A 15,283-nucleotide genomic window follows, 5' to 3' on the forward strand; every position below is an offset into this window, starting at 1 on the left:
AACTGAATTAGAGGACACCCAGCTGGTGTCCACTGCAGAGTTGCTTGCTTGGTGTATGGGGAGCCTGTGGGAAATATTCTGTGTTGACTGTCAAGTTGAAAGAATAAGAAAAATATTTTGGCTTTTCCTGTATCACAATATTAACCACAGAATATTGAGGAAGTGATGGTGTGTGACTTGCAGGCTAGGTCACGAGACAGGTAGCCTCCTCCTTGCTCTTTCTCAGATCCCTCGCTCCAGGAAAGCCAGCAGCCATGTTGTAAGGATGCTCAAGCAGCCGTAGAGAGAGGCCCACATGTAAGGAACGGAGGCCTCCCGAGTACAGCAAGCATCAGCTGGCTGGGGTGAGTATGCCATCCTGGAAGCAGATCCCCAGCCCCAGTCAGGCCTTTGGGAGACTGCAGTACTGGCTGATGCCTGACTGCAACCTCATAAGGACCCTGAGCTAGGACCACCCCACTAAGCTGCTCTCAAATTCATGACCCACAGAAACTACGTGAGATATGAACTGTTGACTGTGTTGCAGGGCACAATTTGGTGATAATCTGTTAAGCAGTGAGAGAGAACCAACCAAGGGTCTCCTCATAAAGCAGGGCCAGAATGAGCAGCTCTATTGCTGAGAACAGGAGGAAAGCAGTAAAAGGAGTAAGTACTAAAATAGTACAGGCAAGATGGAGATTCATCACTGACCAGACCACGGTGGCAGCCAGGGGACCCCAGTGCCAAGGAGTTAGGTGTCAGAGGGCAACTCAGAACTGCAAGCACTTTTGTTCTTTGCCCTCCCTGTGTGCAATTTTTGGTGACTCCGGCTCAGCCTTTGGCTTTCAGAACAGTCATGAGGGCCAGTTGCCCAGGTCTGACCTTTTTCATCCTAGGGGAAACTGGTTGGCTAAGTTGAGGCCCAGGAGGGTCTTCACCCACAAAGTCTGGCACACTGCTTTCAAGGCTGTCTTTCGGCTCTGTCACATACTGTTGGTTTGTGCTAACAGGCATTTTTGTTGATAATATGACAGAGCCTGTCAAGAATTAAAATACGTAATTTCAGGAATCTACCCTTCAGAGAAATACCAGCATAGGAGCATGAGGATGTTTATGCTGGGATTTACAATAGGAAAAAAATGGAAAAAACCCACACATCTAATAATAGGGAAAAAGTCACACACAAATTAGCAAGATACACTGTTTGATATCAATCTTGCAAAAAAATTTTTTTAAACCAGAATGTATGAATGTGTGTATGTTTCATGTGCCAGGGAAGAGCTCTGCAGGATGCCCACTAAGCCACCCATGGCCGCCTCCCCTGGGGAATGGGGACAAAGAGGGGTAGGCTTTCCTTTTTATTTTAGACATTTTTGTATAGTTAACCTCTTTTTAACAACGGAAAGTAAAATTTGGAAAAAATAAGTCCGGCTTGCTGCACTTCCCCAGGTGGTCTTCTGTCACTTGTGCATGGCCCCTGTGCACCTTGGACTTTGCCACCCTAGGGCAGAGCTCCCTCCAAATACCAAGGGCTGGCCCCGTGTCCCTGGAGGAAGTGTGAGCCTGTGAAGAGCTGTGGCCCTGCGTGAGGACAGCCCCCCAACACGCGGCCCATGGGAGGAAGGGTCTAGACTGAGTGGGTGCCGCGGGGAGAACAGCTCAGCCAGCCGGGCAGCTGCTCCGGGAGGAATGCTGGCTCACCATGAGCTCATCAGTAACCACGGTGACAGTGGTGCCCAACAGACACCTTCATCACAAGGCAGGCATTTCTTTCTAGTCATCTTACCTCCTTCCCTAGTATTGGGGAGAAATGTCTAAGATACTAAAGCCTACCTCCACCTGGATTTTTTTCAGACTATTGTTTTCTCCCTATTTTTTCTATTTTTAAATTAAAATTTCCTATATTTTAATAGCAAAAATTAAAGGAAAAATATTTCTACCTGGACTTCTCTACATGGACTTCACACAGAGCGTGTGCGCCCGGCATGGGGTGCTCCATCCATCCTCCTCTCCAGGTCCCCTGTCCAGCCCCACCACTGCCTGGACATCACCCAATGGGGCAGCTGGGAGTGGCCAATTCCAAACCTGCAAGATCTCCCCGCCGTTCTGAATCCCCTCCTGGGCCCACACGGCCATGACCTGCTCAGGAAAGGCAAAGCCAGTGCCATCATCGATGCTGGAGAAGAGGCGCAGGCCCAGGCACAGGGACACGAGGGATGAGGTCGTGGTGGTGTGGCAGCCGCTCTCCTCCGGAACCTGCATGGGGGAAACGGAAGATACCCCGAGCCCCAGGCGCTGGTAAGCCTCGGAGCATCTGTGCCTTGTTAACGTGCTTTCCACCCTCACCAGCCTGTGCTTGGCACTTTGCTGTCTCATCAGGGCCTAGTAAGAACTCACAAGATTATTGTTAGCTCCTTTTCCTAGACAAGGGAGCAGAGGCACGTAGTCTGCCCAAGATCACACGGTTCTGCAGTAACAGAGCTGGGACACGGACCGGGGACTCCTGACACCCAGCAGGGCGCTGTCTCAAGAACTCTGAGGCCTTGTGCTGCGTGGCCCAACCAGACAGCCCCAGTCAGCATGTCTTCGCTTGAAGGGGGACGATAAAGAGGCTTTAATGTTCCTCCCTGGGATTAGCAGTGAGGAGCACCTGGCCACACAGAGGCAGAGCCCCAGAAGGTCCATGCCAGCACATGGACACACTAAGGAGCTGCCATGTTCCACACACTGTGCATTATCTTCTGTAGCCCTGTGAGGTGGGCACCCAGACTGTCCCCAGTTTACAGATGAGCCTGGGTCTCAAAAAAGGTGAGTAACGGCCCCAGTGACACACAGCTAGGAAGAAGCAACACTTATCAGTCGCAGATTTGCGTGGCTCTAGAATCTAAGTCACAGGCCTCCCACCTACACATGTATGCACAAGCCCCTGTCCAAGTCCTTGACAGCTCAGCTTGCTGCATGGGGCACAGCCAGGGCATCAGCAGCTTCAGTGACCAGAGAGTGATGGTAACCGCTGGGGTCCAAGATTTAATTGTCTCATTTTACCTGGTAATGAGACCAGGGCCTGCTCAGGTTGACCTGAGTGGAAGATTCTGGAAGTGAGGTAGGCTCATGACTCAACAGGCCAAGCTGGAATTCTTCAAGACTCACTCTGCCATCTCCATCTTGATCCAGTTTGTGAAACAGGTCCTCCAGTTCCTAAACAAAAGCCGTTACATCTCAGGCTCAGAGGCCCAGCCACAAGAGCTATGCACTAGCCATCCTCAGCAGGGCCTCCCCACTCCCAGCAGAGGCAGTCTGCTTGTCCTTAGCCAAACTCAAAACTCCATGCCACACCTGGCTGTGCCTTCCCAAGGCCGCCTCCTCTGTCCTATGAAGCCACAGGCCCTGCCAGTCTCCACCCCACTGCAAGTGAGCATCACCTAAGCTTCCCAAATCCACAAATACTCACTGTCTACCAGGGCAGGAACTTGCTGGACGCAGAGATGTGCACATGGAGCACAGCCAGGCCCCGCTATCCACGGTCCAGCAAGGGTGCAGGGCTGAGGACAGTCCTCACCAGGTGGGCCCTCAGCCCACCCCTGCAGGGCTAACACATCCCCCGGGGAACACAGGCAGGCTCAGACTCGGCATCTAGGCTGGGTGGTAGAACTGGGCTGCCCAGAGAAGAGGAAAGGTGTTCCAGGCAGAGGAAGGATCATGAGTGAAGGTATTAGAAGTTCCCGGCTCATGTGAGAGTGGCAAGGAGTTAGTGAGATTGACTCAAGCGGCCAGAGAGGGATTTTCCAAGGTGTCTGGAGGTTGACCTTCAGCAGAAATGCCAGGAGCCATCAAAGGATTTTAGACCAGAAAGTGATATTCCTGAATCACTGACTGAAGGGTGGAAGGATTTTCCAGACTCAATACTAACCCACGACCACTGCAAGGGACAAGCTGCTGGGGTGGTCCGTCTCGGCCCTCTCACCTCTTTCTCCAGTCCTCGGAGCCCGACACTCCGGCAGACCACAGCCAGCTCCTGCTCGTTCAGGTGCCCACTGCTGCCAACACCCAGCTCTTCCCAGATGCCCTGGACCTGGCTCTCGGGGGTGTCAAAGGAGGGGCTGCGGGACTTCTGGGGGCTCCCGAAGACCTCGGAACCCCAGGTCTGCAGCTGGCCTGAAGCAAAGGGGAATGACAATCAGTGGGATATGAGTCAGCCTTAAAAAGAAGGAGATCCTGCCATTTCCAACAACATGAAAGAACCTAGAGGACATTGTGCAAAGTGAAATAAGTGAAATAACAAAGGCAAATAGCATATGATCTCACTTACATGTAGAATCTAAAAAAATGTGAAAACTCACAGTAACCGAGAGTAGAATGGTGGTTACTCAGCAGGGGCTAGGGTGTGGGGTGGGAGGAGATGCTGGTCAAAGGGTACAAACCCTCAATTACAAGATGAGTAAGTACTGGAGACCTAACATACAGCATGGTAACTACCGTTAACAAGATTCTATTAGTTACTTGGAATCTGCTAAGAAAGTAGATCTCAAAAGTTCTCAGCACACATAAGTAATTCTATGAGATGATGGAGATGTTAATTAGCTACACTGTGGTAACCATTTCACAATGTGTGTGTGTACCTACATACTGAATCATTATGCTGTATACCTTAAATGTATACAATTTTTATTTGTCAATCACACCTTGATAAAGCTGGGGGGAAATCCCAACAACAGTTAAACCCTATGCTCCAGGCTGAAGCACCCGGGGGATGCACACCCATGCTGGCTAACTACCCTGAAACCAGAGGGATGGCAGATGGACAGGGATGGACAGATAGACACATGGGAGTCAAAAAACATCAAAGGTGGAATTAGATGGTGGCTACATGGGTGTTCACAGTACAATTCTTTCCATTTCATTTTGAGTTTGCAAATTTTCATAATGTTAAAGGAAATCTCTGCTCCACCTGGGGAAAGCTCTTTCTAAAGGGAAGTTTCTAAAGTCAGACCACTGAAAGCACATAAGAGGGCTCTATTATTTTATTTACAACAAAAAGATCAGTTTTTTAAAAACCTAATTTTTAGAAACTTTCCAAACCTATCCAGAGCAAAGAGAAGAACATAGTGAAGCCCAGGGCACCTGCTGCTCGGGCTAAGTGACAACAGGACTCTGCCACATAGACTTCATCTCTCCCCCTTTTCCTAACAGTTGAAGCATGTGACAGTGCATGTACTCCTTAACTTACAACAGGGTTATGTCCCCATAAACCTGCTCTATGTTGAAAATATCGTATGCCAAAAATGCATTTAAAACACCTAACGTACTGAACATCCTAGCTTAGCTTAGCCTACCTTAAATGTGCTCAGGAACATGTCCATTAGCCTGGAGTTGGGCAAAATCATCTCACACAAAGCCTATTTTATAATAAAGTGTCCACTATCTCATATAATTTATTGCATACTGAGAGTGAAAAACACAACAGTTGCATAGGTCTTCAAAGCATGGTTTCTACTAAAGGCGTGTCACTTGTGCACCACCATAAAGTGGAAAAATCATTAAGTGGAACCATCATGAGCTGGAGACTGTCTATGTCTGAAATCCCAGATATCACGTTATCTCACTCCCACACATTTAGTATATATTTCCAGAAAATACGGACATTTTCTTGTATCACCACATGGCACTATCATACCTAACAAAAACAGTAGTTTTCCAACTGTTTCAAAGACGTCTTCTTATAGTGACTTTTCTGAATCACTGTCCAAACTCCCCAGGGTGCACTTGGCTGTTATTCCTCTCAAGTATTTTGGCCATAAGCCTTCTCTCACCTCCCGACAGCCCAGTGTTGTTTAAGAAACGGGATCAGCTGTTCTGTATAATGTCCCCCATCTGAGATTTACCTGCTTGCTTCCTCATGGTGTCATTTAACTTGCTCCTCTATCCCTAACGTTTCCTGAAAACCTAAAGTTAGCTTCAAAGACTAATTGGATTCAGGTTTAACTTTTTGTTGGTTTTTAAAACATTTTTCTGGCAAAAATCCTTTGCAGGTGGTGCTATGTACTCCACATGCCAGACACATGGAGCACAGGTGTTTCTGAGACTCATCAAAAGGTTTGGTTGACAGACGGCCAGTTTTTATAACCTTTCTTCTTCAGCTGGTTGGCTTCCTGATGTGTTTCAAGCTTAGCTGGAAGAAACAACTTGTGGACGAGGACATACGCTGGGTGTCCATAAGGCAGTGCCTATGGGGAGCTCTGTGTACAGCCAACCACGCCCCTCCACACCCAGTCCATACCACCCAGCCCAAGGCAGGGAGGAGGCTGCGTTCACCTAATGCAGACTTAGAGGGAAGCAGTTCTGTGTCAGTGGCCTGGATCTTTCAGGTAGATGAGCCCCATGGGCATCAACTGCTTTGATAACTCCCCTGGTTAACAGTAAAACCATCATCCCGTAAGGAAGGCCAGGACCCATGTGCTCACGAATGACGTGTGGGCCGGGATGAGGAAAACGCTAGGAAAGGGCCAGTCAGGAAAAGGCCACCTCTAAGACCCCACCCAGCCTACCATGTCTGAGTAGAAATGCGAAGGCAACCCTGACACTGGAGTTCCTTTCTCAGAGCTCGCAGAAGAGGGCAAGCAAATCCTTCAATGCCTGACAAGAGTGTGCGTGTACTCCTGTCAGTTCTGAGCTGGTGGGAAGGCTTCCGCCCACGACTGGGAAGAACCCAAACCCATTCTCCAGGTAGAAAACACCGAAGTTGCTCTGTAAATAATCTCCTCCCGAGAGCACTTCCTTTTGCTACCCTAGATTTAGACTTCAAGTCCAAGGCAGCACAGATGGAAGCTCAGATCAGTTTCTCTGTCGTTTTCCCCAACAAAAGTTGAAGAAAAAATGTCCCTGGCACTCAAGGACACAATCCACGGAGTACTGTTTACTTTGCCAGAAATTCCAGGGCAATGCTGGTTTCCCTCTCTCCAAGCCAGGTTTTTGCACCGTCAGCCCCATGTGACCCACCATGTGGGAGACCTCTTTAGGGCATCCACCAGCTCACAGGGAAAAGCCCAGAAAGGCAGTGAAACTGCTCACAGGACTGAGGAATACAGACCAGCACTACTCCCTGCCCTGCATGGTCAGCGGCCCACCCGGCCTACAGCCCAGCCCAGACAAAGGAAATCGGAGGGCACTCACCCGGGTTGGGGGTGCCCAGGGTGCAGTGTGCTGACTAGGAGCCACAGATCTAACCATGTCTCACGAGTGGCATACAGCAGAGCGGGCAGTCTGATGTCTTCTGGGCGGGACCTCACACCTCCTCCAACAGGACATACCCAACAGCGCCTCCCCACCCCTTACCCAACCAGGCAGCTGGAGGCTGCCAGCAGCCTGAAGAGGCCTCTGTCCTTGTTCAGTCAGCTCCAGACTCTCCTCCCCGGTCACCGGCAGCCCACACCCCCAGCATTTGTCCTCCTCATCACTGCCTTCCTCGAAGACCAGACAGCCTCCTGTGGGCCCCCACACCTTCTACATCTGCTTGTTAAGGACCCCACAGTTTGCTCCCCACAAGTCTACTGATGCCTCCGGTTTTTCTGTTTCTAGAAGCACATGACATCCACCTGTTCCAACTCTTCCCCTCTTCCAAAATGCCTTCCCTCTTCTTTCAGCCTGTCTCTGTGCACAGTTTAAGAACAGGGCTTCAAAATTCTTTGATACTCTTCCCATAAGGTCTGGGTCCCTTCTCCTTGAACCTGGCATCCATGTGACAGTTTCAACCAACAGAATATGGTGGGAAGGACACTGTGTGACTTTGAGGCTGGCCTGAACTCAATGAGGCAACCCCAGCCTTGTTTTCAGGACCACACGTGCTTGGGGCCCAGAGTGGCCAGGTGAGATGGCTGACTACTCTGAGCCACCAAGCTTCGAGGAAGCCCAGCCACACCGAGGCCACCTGTGGCCATTCTGAGGCAGTCCTGGTCTGAGCCCCCTTAGCCTAGAGGCATGAGTGACACTTCACATGATTTCCCATCCCAAGTCCATCCCTTCTCCCAGCCTTCCTGGAGCACCAGCCCACTCCTCAGAGCAGCTCTGCAGCAGTGTCATGAAAGCTTGGGCTATGGTCATGAAGGCCTGGCATGAACCCTGGCTCTGTTCTCAAGCTCAGCAAGACCCTTACCCCTGAGCCTTGGGCTGCTCTGAGGGAAGGGATGCTCGACCACATCAAGCCTGTTGCAAGGGTTAGCCAGGCTACCCCTGCGAATCACCTAGAGTAGTTACTCGGTGCTCAATACCCCACTGTGACACATCCTCTCACATGTACCTTGCCGCGGAACTCCTTTTTTCACTTTTTCAGGCATCACATAAGTCAGCAGTTAATTCTATTAATACACTGTCTTCTATTTTGGCATTGTTTGCTGTAAGTGTTGGTCTTATCTCCCCAGTTACACTCTAGGATTCTTAACAGCTGTTTATCAGCTAATATCAAAGTTGCATCACAGGCAAATATAATTAAAATGAAAAAGAAGTCCTCCCTTCACAACCTCTGTTCCCCTCCCCAGAGGGATCTACTGTGAAGAGTTTTTTGCCTAGCCTGTTAAGGTATTTCTGTACCCACAGAAGCATGTAATGCACATGTCACCCTAGAAAGGCGGAGTTCACATCCCACTCATACCTGTGCATGCAGCTTCTGTTCCCAAAGCACTAGATCTTGAGGAGGACGCCACAACAGCATAGATGGTTGGCCCTCCCTTTTCCACGCTGCACAGTGTTCTGATGCCGGTGTACCGTGATTTGCCTATGTGTACCAGCTGCTGGCCTTCCAGCTGCTACATACGGCTCTGAAGCCAGGACCACATCTTACACTCTATTGGGGCACAGACTGGGACCCTGGTGGGTGCTGAGGCTGCTCCATCACAGCAGGAAAGAGACTGCATCCATCCCTGCCTGCCAGGAAGGAGGTGCAGGGCTACCGTGTGAGTGATCAGGCTGAGCAGGGCCCTCTAGCCTGAAACCTCAGGGCCACACTTGCCATGTGGGGTCACTTGCAGACCATGAAATGAGACAGAAGCACACTGCTCCCTTGGCCAGTGGCCTCTGCCCTGGGATCTGAGTTCAGGGGAAGCTGAGAACTGAGTGACTGTCTCACAGCTGTGATGACATTCTGACCACTCCAGGAGAAGGGGTGCAGCCTGGACACTATGCACATTGTGCATTTCGCAGGAAATTATACTTGTGGCTGTGCAGTGCCCAGCGACAGCTCCTTGAACTTTCGAAGCTCTCGTCAAAAGCAGAGAACACAAAACATGAGGCCTGGCTTTACCTTGTGCTTCGAATAATTCATTCTGAGGTTCTTTAGTGCTCTCAGTTTCTTCATCTGACTTGAGACTCTGCAGAAAAATGAAAAGAGAAGAATGTGAATCCCTTAGGGCTGCAGTCCCCAACCCCCAGGGCTGCAGACTCATACTGGTCCTGGCCATGGCCTGTTAGGAACCCAGCCGCATAGCCGGAAGCAAGTGAGCAAAGCTTCATCTGTCTTTACGGCCAGTCCCAGTTGCTCACACAACTGCATAAACCCCGCCTCCTATCAGATCAGCAGCAGCATTAGATTCTGATGGGAGTGTTAACCCTACCATAAACTGTACACGTGAGGGATCTAGGTTACATGCTCCCTGTGAGGATCTGAGGTGGACCTGAGGAGGTGGTGCTAGTGCTGGGGAGCAGCTGCAAACACAGATTATCATTAGCAGAGAGGTTTGACTGCACAATAAATGTAATGTGCTTGAATCATCCTGAAACCATCCCCCTGCCCCGTCTGTGAAAAATTATCTTCCATGAAACCAGTCCCTGGTGCCAAAAAGGTTGGGGACTGCTGTCCTAGGGGACATTACAGGTACTGGAGCACCAGGAACAAACAGAACAGGATGTTTTGGGAAGAGGGAGGGGATAATTGGGGATGCAAAGTCAACCCCTCAAAGGAAAAGCTCACCCCACAGCCTTGGGGCCACCGTACTCGCCAGCCGGCAGCCCCAGGCTGAGGCCCCGCATGGTGTAGACCTAGCTGAGAGCCTGTAACACACCACATGGACTGACACCCTCTCAGAGGAAGAAGATAGGACCTGGAGACAGTGACACAACTGTTCTACACTCGGGCTCTTCCACACAAACCAAAGTCATCATAGTCCACACCAAAAACACAATCAAGCACTTGTGTGTCCTAATAGGAGAGAAACCCGCTCCCTAAGGCTGATCACTGCCTATCTGCACCCTTCCCTCATCATCCACATCAGTTCAGCAAACAGGCGCAAGGCAAGAGCAGGTCTCTGTGTCCCTCCAGGGGCTCCAGGATGGCAGTGTGTTACTTCAGCAGTCTTGCAAGCTTGCACCCAAAAGAGGAGACACAGGACCATCGAGAAACATGTGACTTAAGTAGTAACTTTTTGCTGCAGTGGAGTCAGCTGACCATGAAGTCAGAGTCTACATCTGCCCAGATGCTGTGCATCTCCATGCCGGAGTGTGGAGTGAATGCCTGGTGATCAAGACTCTACTCCTCAAACAGTCAGAATCTGTGAGTTGGTGATAAATGTTCAACTCCATTTTTCTAATGCATTCAACTCAACTGACAATCTTAAAGGCAGCTTTCCCTGTGTTCAGGTTTCAGGAATCAAAGATGATTTAAGAAACAGAATGGCACAAAGAAGATAAAGCACCATGAGGAGTAGTTTCACTCAATCCTCTGTCCCTGAGGTCCAAGTTTTAAAAAGAGAATAAAAAAGGAATGCCCCAGATTTACTGGTGTTGCCCGGGTGTAACACGCCCCTGAGAAAAGAGACTCTTAAGATTTAAATGTTATGTTTGTTTTTCCTCTTTGCCTCAACAAATATTGAAAATATAAACGAATCAATTTTGGGCCCCAGAGTTGTCTTATTAAAGATAAGCTCCAAGCTCCGTCCCATCTGTCAGAAGCTGACATCACAGAGATCAGGAACCAGGAACCTTCTGGAATCTTTGAAAACAGGTCTCCTGAGCCCACGATTAACTTGCAAGCTGTGGACCTGCACCACAGATGGTTTACTCAAAATGAAGCACTGAAAGGCTCCAGCAGCTTAGGTGGATCCCTCGATCCCACGCACCTGCAGTGAATGGCCGGGGGTGGGGGTGGCAAGGGTCAGCAACTCCCAAGGCCCCAGGGACACGTCTGGCAGGTTGTAAGTGTGTGGGCTCTGGTACATCTAAGTGTTGGAAGCAGGTGGAACTGTGGCTTGCTGCACCCACATTCCCGACAAGGAGGTTGCATCAAAATGGCATCCTCCCTTTTCTATCCTCACCACATTAACAACTCACTCCTAGGCAGCCACAAACATCACCTTCTTGCAGCGATGGGAAGGTGGTGGTGGTGAGGAGGGAGGGTGAGAACAAAGGATTTACGCACAAAGTCTCCACTGCCCAAGTCTGAAGGAGAGAGCCCTGTGGCCAGGATTGCTGTAAAGACAATCAGACCCAAGACAATTTAAACGAAATTCTTCAATGTGACCCATGCTTCTGGCAACTGAAGATGCCTCGGAGTGCCTCCGTCCTCTCCACATCCTCTTGTGATCACATGTTATGAACAGAGATGACGGGAGATGCCATTTCCCCAATACTGAGCAACCTGCAGTGGACAGGCATGGCACGGCCCACCTCTACACTTTCCAGAGACGCAGAACGCCGGAGCTGGCTTTTCAGGTTGGCCTTGGTTTGCTGTTCTGGTACATATCTGGCTTTGATGGCAGCATCGCACACCTCGGGCTGGCTCCAACGGCCATACCACTTAGAGCCCCTCATGTATTTCGGCGGGACAGCACGGGAGGCAGCTAAAAAGAAAAGGAGAGATTCGGTGGGGGAGTCTTTTGCAACATTTCTGGGCTCATACATGCCTGATGGATGCCCTCTAGGAAGGTGCAGACTCAGCACACAGCAACTCCTGGATGCACACGGTTATACTCACAGAAACGTCTGGAAGAACACAAGAAAGAATTAACAAGGGCTATCTTATTGCCTGGGTTGGGAGATTGAAAAAGCCAGGGCAGGGAGACAGGAACTTGTATAAATGTCATGCACTATTTGCACTTTTTCAAGAACATTTTACTTTTGCTTATGTAACCAAAGACTAATACAAAATCTAGCTTTTTATGCAAATGAAAAAATATCCTCCAATAATCCAAGAACATACAGCTCTAGAAACCTGATGATCACGTCCCATGACTACTCACCTTAAAACCCCATCCTGACAGGGCTGGTGTAGTGGGGGCAGGCATGGCCACAGACACAGCCAGGAAACCCCACAGCAGGTCTAACAGTATGGGGCAGAGGCTGGTGTGGATTTTAGTTTTAGAATCGATGAGAATCCCAACTTACAATTCCTTGCACTTTCTTCTTCCCACCTTACTTCTCCACACCTGCACATAATAGCTGGGACCTCTCAGGCACAGAAGAAACCAACACTGACCTGTTCCAAATCCTAATAAAGTGTGCCATGTGGGCAAGACAGGAGAGAGACTGGCGAGGGCAGCATATGCAGCAGCCACGACAGGGCGTGGGGCTTGGAGGGAGGAGGCACCAGCATGCAGCCAGTTGGAGAGAAAGGGATAAGGCCCCAGTGAAGTAAGGCCCAGCCAGGGAAACTGAGGTGTGTTTCCTTGCAGGTGTGCTGGACCTCAGCCCAGCAGAAGTCATGCTCCCCAGGACCAAGCACTGCCTTATTTCTTTCCTCTGCACCCCACAAAGATGGTCCACAGCCTTGAGACAAGCAGAGGAGGAGGCTGGGTCGAGCCCAGCTGACTACAACACAGAAAAAGATGGCAACTGGGGACGAGGGACAAAGTTCAGGGAGGAAGATGGTGAGTCCCACCCAGGACATGCTGAATGTGGGGTGACAGTGGGACATTTAAGGCATCTGACAATATTCAGGGTGACCTCTTAATTTCTCACCCCACTGCGACACTCTTGGAGTCACTGTGGACCCTATTAACAATCGCCCTGGAGCGGGCATGGTGGCTCATGCCTGTAATCCTAACACTCTGGGAGGCTGAGGCGGGTGGATCGCTCAAGGTCAGGAGTTCAAGACTAGCCTGAGCAAGAGTGAGACCCTGTCTCTACTAAAAATAGAAAGAAATTAGCCAGATAACTAAAAATATATAGAAAAAATTAGCCAGGCATGGTGGCACATGCCTGTAGTCCCAGTTACTTGGGAGGCTGAGGCAAAAGGATTGCTTGAGCCCAGGAGTTTGAGGTTGCTGTGAGCTAGCCTGACGCCACGGCACTCTAACCCAGGCAACCAAGCAAGACTCTGTCTCAAAAAAAAAAAAAAAAAAATCACCCAGGACAACAGGCATCAAGAGGGCCTGACCCACCAAATGCTCACCAGAAGAGACAGAGTTCATGGGGAGTGTTGACAAGGAGGAAAATGCTTCCACGTTAGCAGACAGAAAATAGGAGAACATGAGAGGAAATGTGCCAGTGCTCAGAAGGGCAGCTACCAACACGGACAAAGACTCTCAATACTGAGTTGCCGAAAGGGTGCTCGCTCAAGTGACCATTCAGCACTTCCCTTAGGATACTGAGCCACCCAGAAAAATACATGCTTTTTTGTAATATTCCCCAACGCTCACAAAAGGCAGCCCAGCAGTGTCCCACCTCCCTCCATCCAAGAGAAATGCTACCCTAGAAGAGAGTGTTCACATGGCCCATCGGGACAGAAACAAGAGTGGTGCAGAAATGGGCGAGGGCAGAATAAACGGGGCAGCTTCCCAGTCCCACGGAATTGTGAAATCTCTTCCTCTCCAGTGAGGGATGCTGTGAGTCACCTGGGCCGAGCGCCTGCTCAGCGTGAGTACAGCCAGGCCCCCAAGCCACACCCCAAAGGGCACACGAGGTGCACAGTGAACAGTGCCCAACACCCCACAAGGGCCCACTGGACAGCACTCTTCGAACCAGAACCCAGCACAGCTGGCGCACCTTCTTGATGTATTAATTATAGGGAAAGTGTAACAAAGCTCCACATTAAAATGCATTCAATTATGTGTTCAATAATGGCCTTTAACAAAATGAAGAGAATGACAGGGGAGCAAGGTTGTTGTTCAAAATCCAGGGCACATGGTCACATCATGGAACTCTCACGGAACAACTCGCAGAAAGCACATTTTTCTAGTTGAGATGGGAAGTGAGGGAAGAGCCAGCAAACAGGTCAGAAATCAGGAAGAAAGTACGGTCAGGACTGGAGCAGAGCAGGCAGCGGGGCCCTGAGGGCAGAGCCCTGGAGCACTGCAGACAGAAGGGGCCCAAGGAGAGAGAGAGGAAGGCACTGGGACTGGGCAAGGCCAGGGACCAGGGAGGGCCAGAACCACTAAGACTGGGCCAGAGTCTGGGGAAATGAAACCAACACGGTCCCGGGGGGCACTGGCACAGCTTGCTCCAACTCTTCCACCAGCACCCACACAGCCCTTTGGGGTGGATAAGGGACTCCCAGCCCCCAGGAGGGAACTTGTCTCAGGCAGCATACACAACCATCGAGTTGAGGAAAGCTTTGAAACAAAGCTAACCTGAAACAAAAGAAAAAACAACAAACTGGAATTGGTGAGAAAAAGCATAGGTCCTAAACTAGCTTCCTGTTTCTTTGGAAAAACTGAGAACGTGCCCCATAGATTCAGACAGTTTTAAGCTTAGAAGCACCTCACACTTAGGGGAAAGATTTTCTGTTTTCGCTAACATGGACAGGGAAACACATGACATCAATGGGGCCAGGCTGTCACCTTCTTAAGGCACTTAGTTTAAACTCAATCGCATTCCAGGCTCCCTGTGCAAGTGGCCCCCTTCACGTCTTAGATAAGGAAAGTGAGAGACAGCAACTGGCAACTCACCCAAGGTCATGCAAATGGCTGTTAGCCACTGGCTGGCTCTGACCCCAAGTCGTCCCCTCCCACTCCAGGGCTCTACCTGCTGTGCCCCTGTGTCTCCACAGCAGGAGGGGAGGTGGGGAAGGGCCCAGCCGACCACCAGAACCCAGCGGGCTGGGGCGGCGGCCCGCACACAGGGGCCCAGGGCCTCAAGTTGCAAAACCGGGACCCAAATCCTGGCCACCACATACTGTGGGATCGTGGAGAAACGTCTTCTCGCCTCGGACCTGTTTCCTCATCTGAACACGGGTATGATAACGCCACAGATTTCCATGAGGGCTAAATGGAATCTCCATAAAACACACGTGAAGCTCAATGCCTGGCGCACAGAAGAGCTCTGTGTGAGCCCGTGTCCCTTTCCACCTTCCCCTCCTTGGCCCCAGCCCCTGGACCCCGTTACC

The 15,283-nt window shown here is 50.4% G+C and overlaps 1 protein-coding gene across 1 annotated transcript in view; it reads right to left on the minus strand.

Annotated features, from left to right (window-relative positions):
- NINL (ninein-like) overlaps nucleotides 1–15,283 on the minus strand; it is a 75,299-nt gene that overhangs the window by 46,230 nt on the left and 13,786 nt on the right. Inside the window, exons 3-7 of the mRNA XM_012655021.1 lie at nucleotides 11,629–11,801; nucleotides 9,272–9,338; nucleotides 3,944–4,134; nucleotides 3,025–3,177; nucleotides 2,065–2,235 (exon numbers count right to left, since the gene is read on the minus strand). Of these exons, the coding sequence (XP_012510475.1) occupies nucleotides 2,065–2,235; nucleotides 3,025–3,177; nucleotides 3,944–4,134; nucleotides 9,272–9,338; nucleotides 11,629–11,801 (755 nt within the window). The remainder of the gene's footprint in view (nucleotides 1–2,064; nucleotides 2,236–3,024; nucleotides 3,178–3,943; nucleotides 4,135–9,271; nucleotides 9,339–11,628; nucleotides 11,802–15,283) is intronic.

This window comes from Propithecus coquereli, unplaced genomic scaffold (genome assembly GCF_000956105.1).
Source record: "Propithecus coquereli isolate 6110/MARCELLA unplaced genomic scaffold, Pcoq_1.0 Scaffold459, whole genome shotgun sequence".
In the NCBI taxonomy this organism is placed as follows: domain Eukaryota; kingdom Metazoa; phylum Chordata; class Mammalia; order Primates; family Indriidae; genus Propithecus; species Propithecus coquereli.